General features: G+C 44.3%; 1 protein-coding gene across 2 annotated transcripts in view; it reads right to left on the bottom strand.

Moving 5' to 3' along the window:
• Positions 1-13,303, bottom strand: part of PLXNC1 (plexin C1) — a 143,892-nt gene that overhangs the window by 45,869 nt on the left and 84,720 nt on the right. For both annotated transcript variants that reach the window (XM_044228116.1, XM_044228117.1), the window contains exons 13-19: positions 11,028-11,231; positions 10,723-10,908; positions 8,570-8,672; positions 5,569-5,670; positions 5,138-5,241; positions 1,455-1,493; positions 1,073-1,197 (exon numbers count right to left, since the gene is read on the bottom strand). In XM_044228116.1, coding sequence (XP_044084051.1) covers positions 1,073-1,197; positions 1,455-1,493; positions 5,138-5,241; positions 5,569-5,670; positions 8,570-8,672; positions 10,723-10,908; positions 11,028-11,231 — 863 coding nt within the window. The remainder of the gene's footprint in view (positions 1-1,072; positions 1,198-1,454; positions 1,494-5,137; positions 5,242-5,568; positions 5,671-8,569; positions 8,673-10,722; positions 10,909-11,027; positions 11,232-13,303) is intronic.

Below are 13,303 nucleotides of genomic sequence, written 5' to 3' on the forward strand. Positions count from 1 at the left end.
AAAATGTCAGAGAAAGACAAATACTGTATGATCTCACTTATATGTGGAATCTGAAAAAAAGAAGAAAAATAACCAAGCTCATGGAAAAAGAGATCAGATTTGGGGTTATCAGAACTGGAGAATGGAGGGGGAATTGGAGGAAGGTGGACAAAACATAGAAACTTCCAGCTACAAGATAAGTAGATGCTACAGACATAACATACAACATGGTGACTACAGTTAACACTGCTGTATCATTTGAAAGTTCTAAGAATAAATCCCAAAAGTTGATTTTTTTCCCCTTTTTCCTGTATCTGTATGAGATGATGGTTGCTGACTGAACTTGTTATGGTCATTATTTTGCAACAGGTGCAAGGAAGATCACTGTGTCATACATCTTAAACTCATACAGTGCTGTATGCCAATTCCATCTCAATAAAACGGAGAGAGAAGAAAAAAACAAGATATACATACGACAAAGAACCACATAAACAAAGAGCCTTGGTTAATGAGGTTAACTATCAGCCGTGACTACGTTGACGTTGATGGAAATTTCCATGGAAGCTGAGGGGCAATGGGGTGCTGTCCTATGGGCACCTGGGTTCTTTTTAATGTCTTAGGTCAACCACCTTTGTCCTCAATCCATAAAAACCATGCACCGGTGTTAACCCAAGCACATTTTATGTCTTTATGGCTCTTAAACTTAAGCCAGAGTGGTAAACAAGAAGTGAGTATCTTTCCCAAATTTTTAGGTGTTTTAAAGACAGAAAATAACACTTCTGCTTTTTTGAGTCAGGACTTGTGTTTTTTCTTGGTGTTGGGGTTTTTCAGGGCTTTCTTTGTGGGGGAGGAGGAGTGTGTGTGTGTGTGTATGTGCACGCGTGTCTTCAAAACAAAATTGTATTGGGGTCATGTGACCTAAAATGGAGCTATCATGGCTTTATGACCCCGATTAGACAGCCTCTAGATAAATCCATGTTTTCAAGACATGTGGACACCAAGTTCAGGTTGTGGTCCAAAAATAAAATAAGGAGCTCACATTTTTAGTTTCTGTATTTAATGACTTTCAAAATGTAAATAAATTGACTAATACCTGTCCTTCACTGAAAAGTTCTTCTGCTTCTCAAGGGTGTGGATGACAGTCACAAGGAAACTTTTATTACAAATCAGGGCATCCAAAGCTGTGAGACTTTCATTCTTGTCAGTGGCATCTCTGTTCTGAAAAAATAAATGAATATGCTATGCTATGATATGATGTGATATGATATGATATAAAATAATATAATAATATAATGTTAAAAACTTAAAGTTAGAAGGTAGATCCACAATGGGTTTTCCAAGACAATGAATTATTTAATACTGAATCCATGATTCCAAAAAGCTCACAAAAATTCAACAGTGGAGATGATGATGAAGGGGAGGACACTATGAAAGTCAGGCAGTCATGGGCTAAAAATGAAAACTTATAGACTTACATGCATATCTTCAGTGAAGATGTGTGTGAAGCCACCTGACTGAGAGGAAGGAGACACTTTTATTATTCATAACATCCAAAGGAAATGAATAGTGTATTTTTGTTACAATACCCAAGTCCATTTTAATAAAGCAGAGACTCTGTTTGCTAATCTGAAGAGCCCTGGGCTTATGTTCATTTTATATCCTCTAATACATAATAAATAATTATTCAGCTCTCAAGAAGCCCCAGTGAGTTCTGAGAGCGTCTAAGAAGCATCGTTATCATTGCATCGGTTCCAGTTTTGGTAGAGGAAGGCATCTCCCACTTTCAAAGAACAGACTCAAAAGTGAAAGAAGTGGTAAAGAAGATTATGCAAATGTGCAGACCACTCCTGAAGCAGTTTGCCCCCTTGGGATAAATACTGAGTTGTGTCCCGAAGTTTCTATGAGTCTTAGTTTTGTAGTATCCGCTGTCTCAAGAGACTGTGCCATGGAGATGGGGTGAGGGGGGCAGTTAAAAGTTAGAAATCTGGAGCTAGATTACTTGGGTTTCAGTCTTGGTTTTAGCACCTACTGGTCACGTGACTTTGGACAAGTTATATAAGTTCTCTGTGCCTGACTTTGCTCACTGCAAAGTGGGGACACTCCTAACTCTCATCTCTTAGACTTGGTGTGAAAATAAAATGAATGCATGCACAGTAAGTTCTATCTCAGCCAAGTTTATTGCTTTTATCACTAATTTATGGCAAACTAGATCACAGTGTTATTGTCCTGCTGGTTTCCACAATTATTTTTATGTGCTATGCTATGTTGCTCCTGGATATAAACTTTTCAATTTGAGTTTCCCTTTTTAATGTATCATAAGTCTTCTTGGAATTAAAGGATTAAATTTTAAAAGCATGCTGAGTAAAAATGAGTCAACAGAATGAAAATAAAAACATGAACATTCAGGTTTTTCTCTTCCTCTTTTTTGGGGGTAATATTTGAAACTTTAGTCTATTTTCATACCTCATTAAAGTAAATTTCTTCTGCAGAGAATTTTTGCTTTATAGTTTCAAGTTTGTTAGCCTAAGCAGAAGACCTCAAACTATTTTGGTCATACCCTCCCTTAGTAATATGCAGAGAACTCATACCCTGGGTTTGCATTTTCTAGGTCCTAACAGTTTTCTGCTGAACCAACTTGATATGGACGACAGTTTAAACAGATCGATTCCTGACCTCAAATAGGGAAATGCCACCACAGCTCTCTGTGTTCTAAAGCTCCTTCCTCCTTTCATTTAAATTTCCCTCTTCTAGGAGATGGGATGCACTGCTCACCCTTATTTTTGCTCCTATTCTAAGCAAAACAAAGTAGTCAATACAAAGAAAAGGAAAACTGTGAAGAGCCAAAAACCGGCACAGAGCCGGAATGGGTCATACGTCGGCCTCTGCGAACCTACCATTCCCTCTGGTTCTGTCTACTGGTGTCCAGTAGGTGCTGACTGCTCAAGTTCTCCGTCTACCAGCTGTCCCCAGGCCTAGAGGATGGGGTTCCTGATCGATGACATCGCAGACTATGTTCCTCCATCCTCTAGACCTTTCATTATAAAGTCCATTTTAACTCAGGTCTTGCTAGGGTTCTGATAGTGATGCCCATTTTTCCTGGTCTTCTCCTTTACTGACTCCTCCTGACTTCAGTCTTCCTGGCTTTCCCAGTTGCTCTTCGAGATTACACAGAACCCTGAGTTAAGTCTGTTTGGCTTCCTGCAACTATAGATGACCCTTGGTCAATGTGGGGTGAGGGGAGGAACACGGACCCTGTGGGTAGTCAAAAATTGGCGTGTAACTTTCCCCCCAAACTTAACTACTAATACATTGCCTGCTGCTGACCAGAAGCCTTACCAATGAACACACATTTTGTATGTTTTCTGTATTATATACTGTATTCTTACCATAGAGTAAGCTAGAGAAAAGAAAATGTTACTAAGAAAATCACAGGGAAGAGGATATACATTTATAGGACTGCACTATTTGATTGAAAAAAAAAATCCATGTATAAGTGCACCTGTGCAGTTCAAACCTGTGTTGTTCTAGGGTCAACTGTATCTCTCTTCTAAAATAATACAGCCTTTTACCCGGGATTTTCTTTTTCCCTCAAAACACTCAACTTGCAATAGTGTCTTTTGCATTCATCACTTATCTCGCTCTTGATTACTGAATTTAGAAGATAGGACAATTTCTTTTTCAGGCCACAGATGACTCTCTTCAGCACTCAAGGGCAATCATTAACTGTAAAAGCCCACACAAGCCTCGTGTGGATGGTAGAAATTGCTGTTGTTTTATTGCTATTAAATTCTTAATGGGGATCTCAGATAGCTGGGAAATAGGACTCATGATGTCCCGCATAGTCATCCTGATTCAGGGAATTGACCTTTCTCCCTCGGTGGTGTTCTGCCGTGGAAATGGGTGGGTGAGGGGGCAAATATAAGCCTTGGTGCCTGATACTCTGGGAGGAGAAGTTTAAAAAAGTATATTTACAAGCACAAAAAAATTGAAGTCTTATTTATAGTCTTCTTGATTTACAACACCCCCCCAAAATATATGTATATATATATATATATATATATATATATATATATATATATATATCTGGTGGGTGTTTTATATGGTGGATGTTTTATGGAGGTATCCCAACCTCCAGACACAGCATCACATATCATGGTGTCTGCTTCTAGAAATATAGAGAAGCTGGAAATTGCTTATTGCATGTGTCTGAGTTTCTGAACCCTAGGCTTTGGGCCAAATGTAGCTGAGAAGCTTCAGGTAAGGTGATACAGCTCTGTTTTGACCTGGCTTTGCTCAGAAGTCTAGATTGAAATATGATCATCTGTGTTGATGTTCCAGAGTTTGGGCCCCTCTGTGGTCACCAGTGAGCGGAGTGGGGCAGGGGTGCAATCAGGATGTGAAGGTGGGGACGGGCAGATGAGTGTACTTTGCTCAAGACTCGGGAGTGCAAAGGACAAAGGCTGAGTGAGTAGGAGACAAGATGGAGGCGTCAGAACAGAGCAAGATGAAAACCCAAAGGGCTAAAGGAGACTGCTCCTCAGGGTCCCAGGATGCATTCATCAGTCATTTTGTGCGTCTATTTCTATGAAATGAGGATGATATGGACTGATTAGCAGAGAACAACTGGTGGAGAGAACCATGAAAAACTCAACATTGCTAAAAATGGCTGCTATCAACTCAAACTCCATACATGTCTCCTTCCCTCCCTCCCGGCCCACAATACTTTTCATTTCCAATTGAGAAGTAATAGTGAAAAATCTAGTAGCTGCAATGGAAGTCATGCAGATAAACACAACAAATTGGCCAGCCCACAATTTATTGATTTTTAAATAAACTAGCTCCCTTCCCAGCTACAAATTCAGCTCTAAACAGGTAGTAAAATAAAACAAAAATCATCACTCTTAACTTCTGTCCCTCCTAGGTTTTTGTTACTGGACAAAGAATAATCATCAGTGACCCATCACTGCTTTATGCCCTAATCAATCCAATTAATAATTATCCTTCTCCCTGCTCTGCTCAAACTGAAGCCCTTATTTCATACCAAGCACATTATCTATAGCTGCCTTGGAAGAAAACACCCGTTTTTTGATGAGAGCAACAAGCTCCTTCATTATTATTCAAGACTCAACCTTAAGGAATATGATCAATGCTCTTTTACCTCGGGGAAGAAAGTTCTCAGAGCAAAATGTTTGTAGTCAAGGAAGGGAACGGTTCCAAAACTATCAACCACATCCAATTTATCCATCTGCAGCTCAGCAAAGCCTGCAAAACAGAATCCCAAGAGCAATATTTTAACTCAACAAACAATGGATAAGATCTTCTGCTGTTTTGTCTAACACGGAGGATGACCTTGGTTTTCATTAAAGAAGAAACAATGGATAATTACTTGGTTGGCTGCAGAGCAGAGCTGAAATAAACACAGAGCCAGGCCTAGACCCCACCGCTCAGATGTCTTCTATTATACAAACAGTTCTTGTTACTCTGGCCAGCTCCATTTAACAGGGCGGGGCATGGTGGTAGTGAGAAGATTGTTAAAAAAAAGGAAAAAAAAAAAGCTCGTTTTTCCACAAATAAAATTTTGGAGCCTACCATCACGTATTTCTTTCCGGAGCTCACTCTCCAGGAGCTCCAGCTGTTGGCTCTGTTTGCGGCTCAGCTCCTTCGATTTGTGCCTGGTTACCCCCACGGCCGCTGAGGAGACAGAAATCTAGCATCAGATTGACACGTTAACTTCAAAAACAAAAAGGAAAACGAAGCCAACCTTGACGTTTCTTTTACAGAGAGAGAGAGAGACAGAGGAAGAGAGAAAAGAACAGCATTTAAGAGGTAGAATTTATAAAGGGAAAAAGTCCCAGTGAGGGGCCACTCTAAAGAGGAAGATGCTGAAATGCAACAGGGAAACAGAAAACCACCCACCTTAAAAGTAAGAACTAAATCAAATAACCTCGCTTGTAACCAACAATCCCAGCTGGCTGAAAAGTAATGAAATAAGCCACGTTTTCCCTGCAGCCACGGCGGCTGATATTGTTCCATTCTTTTTTTCAATGTTTCTAAACATCCCTGGAGAAATAAAGTCAAGCCACAATTGCAGAAGGAAATCACAGATCCACGGCGAGCTCCGTAAGCAAACTTGCATAGATCAAGTCGGCTGACATGGGGAGCGGTCCACCGTGAGCCCTGGCATCTGGGACATGGCTTCTTCCCCACTTTGTCTTGCTTCTAACTGTGCTGTTGAGACAGTGCCCTGAACACTCTCAGTTCACTCTGCCAACTATGAACTGTGTGACCCTGGGGTAAGTTCCTTAGCATCTCTGTGCCTGGCTGCCTTATTGGTCAAAGGGCTCACACCTCACTGTGATGTTGAGACAAATGCAAGAAGTAACTCACAGAAAGCATTCAGAAGTTGTTTTTTTAAAAAGAATATTCAACAATGGTCAACTACGTTATTATTCTGGAAAGGTTTCCCTCCTTTAATAGCAACTGCATGATCGAAGGACCCGTAGATATGAAGGATCCTGGAGGAAGCAAAACTCAGTGCGGTTCTTCACTGGACCATTTCACAAACTCAACAGTCTTCACCCTAACATGCACTGTGCATCTTCAAAAAAGGATGGGGTGCACAGTGATTTCCAAACTTATGTGGCCATGGAACCTCTTCCTCCAGGAGCATGACTTAGGGTCAGCGTTCTTTGGGCCACATTTCAGGTTACAAGGGCTCAGGGCAGGGAAAGGCAGTGAGGCTGCGGCACCCACCCAGCAGTGGGTTTTTATTGGCTGACAACTGGGGAAGCCACAGTGGAGACGTTCACAATGCGGCAGGCCTTGGCCAGGACGCTTTGTGTTTTCACTAATGACGTGACCGATGGGCTAAAATACTTATACACTTTACACCTGCTCAAGCTGCTGGTCACCCATAATGGCCTAGAATCATGGCAAGAAGGGGATGAGAATTTTAAAGGGCACTGCCACTACCAGTGGAGCCAAAGCTATGGGTCAAAGTGAGCCCACCTCACCGTAAAGAGCACAAACAACGTCTATGACACAGTGAGGGGACAGGAGCGCTGAGTCACACACGGCACAGGAAGAGATCAGCGGCTGCTAATAAGTCACAAAGCGGAGAGGACTTTATGGGGAGACTGCTGTCTACAGCTGCTTGCCACTGGCGGATTCTCAAAATAGAGCTCAGTGTTTAGAATTTATACGTAATCTTCTTACTTGAAGGCAGTGCCAGCCAGGACTTTATTAAAATATCAAGCGCAATTCTGGATTCCAGCTACAGAACAGGGGTGGACAACGTGAGAAGAAGCCACAAGACAATACCTGAAACGACCATCCATAAGCCAAAAGAGGGCCTCTGCAAAATGAATTCATTCCATCAGGCCAGTTAAACACACACAGAAATCTTTCCCTCTCTGGACTGAGAACCCACTGGGAGAAAGGGCCGGGCCTTCCCTTACGCTCTCTAGCTCCGGAGACTTGCACTGTTACTGACAACACATGTGTTCAGTGGGTATGGGGATGGATGAATGAAGGAGTGGATGGAAGGAAACAGTAGCAACTATTAACAGAAAGTGCTAGAAAGGCAACACCTGTGTGAAATCAACAGATGGGAAGTGCTCTCTCAGTTGGTGGAGAGAGGTTCTATTTCTGAGATGGACAGGGGAAACAGACTTTGGATGAAAAGCAGCTCAGAACCAGGTCACACACTAAATTGTTACAGGGGTCTGGTATGCAGGTGAGTCATGTGGCCCAGGTGGAGACAACAGGGAGTGGTGGGGACTATGGCAAAACCCCAGGGACCACATGCCCTCCCTCATGGTGCCACTGCTATTCAGCTCCCGTAAACTGATGCTATGGAAAAGTGAAGATCCAGTGAGCCAGATCTTTCAAATTTTCTAGAGATATTTTTAAAAATGTGACTCCACTTAAATTATTTTTTAGTTGAAGTACAGTGGACACAAATGTTACATTGGTCTCAGGTATACAACATAGGTGGCTCACCTAATTTTAAAATTCTATCAGCTACTTCATAGTTTAAAAAAATGCTGTGTGGGCCAAACAAAACAGATTGGTGGGCCAGATTCAGCCAGCAAGCAACAACCCTGAGATTGCTGTGCTCGGATGAGCATTGCGACATTTTAATAGATGGTACAGATCACGCTTCTAAAAGGTAGTTCTGCCAGGAAAAGCAGAGCTGGGGTGGGAGCAGGGGGTGGTGTTTGGTGAGATGAGAAGGCAGGAGGAGATGACCAGATCCTGAAAGTCCAAAATGCCAGAGGAATTCTGAAGGAATAATGTAAATGGGACATCTGTCATCATGATTCACAGTATTGGGGAAGAAAAGTGGACAATGTTTCTCAAACACCAAGATGCCACCTTTGTAATAATCCAGCTTTGTATTGATGAGGCATCCTAAAGAATGCTTATAAAGCCCTCAACATGTACCTGTGATTCCTTTCCCAAAGTTGTGATTTGGGTTTTCACCCATTAGTACTTAATTGAGGCAGACAGTTCCTGAAAGCTGAGTCTGCTGGCCTGACGAGAGGCTCCAGGGAATCATTTCTCTGACAAAATCGAACAGGGCACTTACCAAAGATGACAATCACTAGCAAGACGGGAAGGACAATCAGAAAATACCAAGTGGTAGGAACTGTTTCCTGCTCAACGTAGAGCTCCAAGTTTCCCAGTTTGACCTAATGGGACAGAATGTCATTAGACTCATTGAGTTCAGCACCATTATTTATAGACACACTTTTTCCTCCAGATTGTTTCCCCCAAGATACAAAAAGGTGACAAGCTAGGTGGGATATATGAATTCAAGTCCCACCTCAGATGGGTTGGTTATGTGAACTTGAGCACATCGAGAACATTCACTGTGCCTCAGTTTCCAGATATGTCAGTTGAGGAGCACTGGACTGCACCTGGAGATTTTAGAATTGAGTCCTCTTTGCCCTAGGCGTTTAACACAGCCTTACCTTATCTTTACCTTCCTCACCTCTAAAGTGGGATGTGGATAGTGACTCTTCAGAAAGTTGTCTCGAAGACTAAATGCATCATTTGAGTGAATGGGCTCAAGGCAGTCCTAGCCAAAACTCCCTAGTGGCTTCCCAAAGCTCAAAGCCAAGCCCTCACAATGGCTCGCACGTTTTTTTGTTTTGTTTTGTTTTTTAACTCCCCCCCACCAAGATGTTATTTATTTATTTGAGAGAGACAGAGATCACAAGCAGGGAGAAGGGGTAGTGGGAGAAGCAGACTCCCCACTGAGCAGGAAGCCCAATGCGGGACTCAATCCCAGGACCCTGGGATCATGACCTGAGCTGAAGGAAGGTGTTTAAACAACTGAGCCACTCAGGCTCAGTGGGCCCCGGCCCACACGTTCCTAATGATCTGTTACCTCTCCCTACTCCCTTGGTTACTTCTCCAGCCTCCTTGAATATTCTCCCTTGTTCCCTCTGCCCTAGCTACACTGGGCTCCTTGTTGCTCCTCAAATGCACCAGACAGGCTTCTGCCTCAAGATCTTTGCAACCTGCAGGCCTAGAACTCTCTACCCCAGAGAGGTCCTGGCTCATTCCTTCTCCTCCTGGAGGTCCTTACTCAAATGTCATCTTCCTAGAGAGTCCTTGGCTGCCCTCCCCGCACACCCTGCAGCACTGCCTGCCCCTGCTTCATGCTTCTCCATGGCGATCACCACACATTTTTCATGTACATTCTTCGCTCCATGTCTCTTTAGGTAATCCCCACAAAGGCAGAATCTGGGGGATCTGTTTTCTTCTCCCCTGTGTTCCCATCACAGAAGAGGCACTCAGAGACCATTTCATGAATAGAGATAGCTAGCATTGCTCTCCTCAGCCAGTGTGACCCGTGGGGGCGCTTGTGAATTCAGCTGTCATTACTGATGATCGTATCGACTGATTGTCATATTGATTATCGATTATCCTCTTTACCACACAGATGGACCATGGGAGGCTCAGCTAAGTCAAGTGACTTACCTAAGGCCATGCAACTATTAGCTGGCACAGCTGGGACATGAACACATATTGTGTGTGTGGGGGGGGCGGTGTGGGTGCTCTAGGCTGACGCTCTTTTTTCTTGACCTTTATTCAATATTTATGACTACAGATCATAAAGCATTTTTGGGGGGGTATAGACTGTAGAGAGCCTCATATGGCATGAACACCATAAAGAAAGACTTCTAATAGGTTTCTGTTCCCAAGGGTCTCCCATCTTCATTATGGGACATAAATTTACCCATGATGGGCCCCTCAAAACATGTCGGGAGGAGAACTGTGGCAAGCCTGACTCCATGACGGAGGAAGCAGCCCATGGCCTGGAGATCATCTGGTCTCCATCAGAATCGAATGTTACTCTGAGTGTTCTGGGTTTCTGCTAAGACATGTCATCCTTACATTTGGCAAAAGAACGACGGCTCGTTCATCCATGATCTGGAGATTCCGCTTGCAGGTGCTACTATCTAAATGTATGGCTAGAACAAAAGCTATCAAGGCTCGTTAGCATTATAGACAATGGTGCATTCAATGCTTTAACATTCGAATAGGCATATGGATGGGTTCCGCCAGTTATTTTGGAAGAATTGTGAGTGCGCCTGCAATAGCAGCTTTGTTTATCTGCTATTTAAAGCTAAGAGCTAGAGATCTGTGACAGATGCCATTCTGGCTCTTGTGTCGCCAAGCAAGTGCCTCAAATAAGGTATAATCAATAGGTAGGACCGTCAGGTGACTTACACGAACTTTCTTGGACGAGGTGTCGATGCTGTTTGCATTACTGATGCCTTTGATTTTGCAAAGGATGATGGTGAGATCTTGATTTCTCGTAATGTTTTCAAAACTGCAATTTAATTGCTCGTTTTCCCCGTGGAAGAGAGTGATTTCAATGTCTGTCTTGGAGATGTTGAACTCGTCATTTTCTTTCTGGGAAGAACAAAGAGGAGAAGAAGAAATCAGGGCACCCAGGGGAACCCACAGACCCAACCACTCCTTGCCTGTTGAGGTGGGGGGCGCGTCCCACCCAAAGGAAGCGAGAAACATACTTGAATTTTCACTTCCAGCTCTGTGTCCCCCTCGGGTTCGACCCGACACCCCGTGAACCTAGGGTCCTCAAGATACTGCAGGCTTCCGCAGTCCAAGAAGGTGTCCTGGACTCTCAGCTTCACGGTGACGTTCGTACGCGCTTTTGAACTCTTTAAACTGGGGGCTAAAAACCTGCAGGAATCTGTCACACAATATTCAGAGACCTGAGGAGGAGAAAAGAGCATTTTTAACAACTTCATTCCCGGGCACTTGGGTGGCTCCATCGTTAAGCAGCTGCCTTTGGCTCAGGTCATGATCCCAAGGTCCTGGGATCAAGTCCCTGGGCTCCCTGCTTGACAGAAAGCCTGCTTCTCCCTCTCCCATTCCCCCTGCTTGTGTTCCCTCTCTCACGGTCTCTGTCAAATAAATAAATAAAACCTTTAAAAACAAACAAACAAACAAACAATTAAAAAAGCAACAAAAATCAACTTCGTTTCTGAGCCCCAATCCTACACAGGAGGAGCGAGGTGACCCAGGCAACTGAACTTCTCTGTGCTTCTAATTTCTCATCTGCAAAATGGGGAAACTGATACTACCCTCCCTTTACAGGGCTGAATGAACCCGAAATCAAATTAAATGTGATGAGGGCTCATTCAACTAAACGGGAGTGAAATTACATGGGATTACATGTGCAGAAATGCTTCCGATCATGCCAGGCACACAGTCAGCACCCACAGATGCTAGCTGCTGTCCCTGCAAATGCTCTCAGCGATTGCTCCTGGGGTCATGCAATGGAGAAAGGGGCGCAGACAGAAGGAGCCGAGACAATGAGGGATGCTTGGCACCAAAGACTTTGCAGGGTCTGTGTGTCCTGTGAGTCCTCAAGGTGGGCTGGGAAATGCAGGCAGGGAGGGGACCGTCCCCCAGGGAGGCTGCGGTGACCTGCACACCACTGGCCACATCCCTCCTCGTCCAGGGAATGCCTGTGGCGCTTAGCAGAAATCACTGACCCCAAGTGAGGAAAAGGTTTTGCAGGCCTAACAGGAAATCAGGGAAACAAAAGCAAAAGGGACAATGTGGCCCCATGAAAATGCAATGCATGAAGGCTGGAAAGAACACAGAAAGTGTGGCCTGTTTTGCAGGTTTATTCACAAAAAATGTCAATACTGTCATTTTTAGGGGTGCAGAGATATGGGCACAGAAAGCCCCTGGAAAAGAGGAGATTGAGAAAGGTCTTGAAGAAGAACCATACGGGCTCCTGGTGGCCTCAGTCTGCAGGCTGTGCGACTTGACCCTGGGGCTGGGAGTTTGAGCCCCCCGTTGGGTATGGATGCTGGAAGATAAAATCTCAAAACAAAACTAAAAAACAAAAGAGAGCAGTAAGACTTGTGAAAAAAATCTCAGGTGGGAGTTCACCTGTTTTTGACTTTCTACTATTGGAGATGAAAAGGGGGAGGGGAAAGCCCCTGTGAGGCTCAGCAGGTCAAGTGTCTGACTTGATTTCAGCTCGGGTCATGATCTCAGGGCTGTGGGATTGAGCCCCACACTGGGCTCCACATTTAGCATGGCATCTTCTTTGGACTCTCTCTCCCTCTGCCTTGTACCCCCATGTGCTCTCTCAATCTCTCTCTAAAATTAAAAAAAAAAAAAAATCTTAAAAAAAAGAAAGAAAAAGAAAAGAGAGGGTAGGAAGAGGCCCTAGGTGGGAAGATCTGACACAAAAGGCTAAGACAGACAACACCTCCCTCCCCCTGAACCCCTGGAGCTCTCATGTGCATTTCTGGCGATGTGAAGAACCAAAAACCGGTGTGTGTCCACATAGAGAAGACATGGCCTAGAACCAGATCGGCGGTGAGGCCAGGAACTGCCTCTGGCTGTGTCAGGGGGCGGATGTGTGTTGACGAGGCTGTGAGGGTGACTCAGGAAGGCCATCTGTGCCTAGGCCCTAAGCCACACGGGTCCGAAGCATGGCCATGTCTGTGGCCACTGGCACACCTGCCCACTCTGGCAGGAAGTGGTCAGGTGGGGCCCAGAGAGGCTGCTTCTCTCACATCTCTCATTAAGGAAGGAGAGAACGGAGAAGAGAGAATGGGGAGAGCATTCGAGAAGAGGGTCGGAGTGCCCTCAGAGGCCCAACCTGTATCTGAAATGCATCATTTTGTGGGACGAGGCCGTTCTGTGCCTCCTGTTGGTGCTAACAAGTGGACAAGGGCTGGAAACCAGAACCCTGTGTGGGGAAAATGCCAGGTAAGAGGAGGCCAAGTCAGAAGGAAAGGGACCAAATCAGACAATGGCA

Source organism: Neovison vison, chromosome 12 (genome assembly GCF_020171115.1).
Source record: "Neovison vison isolate M4711 chromosome 12, ASM_NN_V1, whole genome shotgun sequence".
In the NCBI taxonomy this organism is placed as follows: Eukaryota; Metazoa; Chordata; class Mammalia; order Carnivora; family Mustelidae; genus Neogale; species Neogale vison.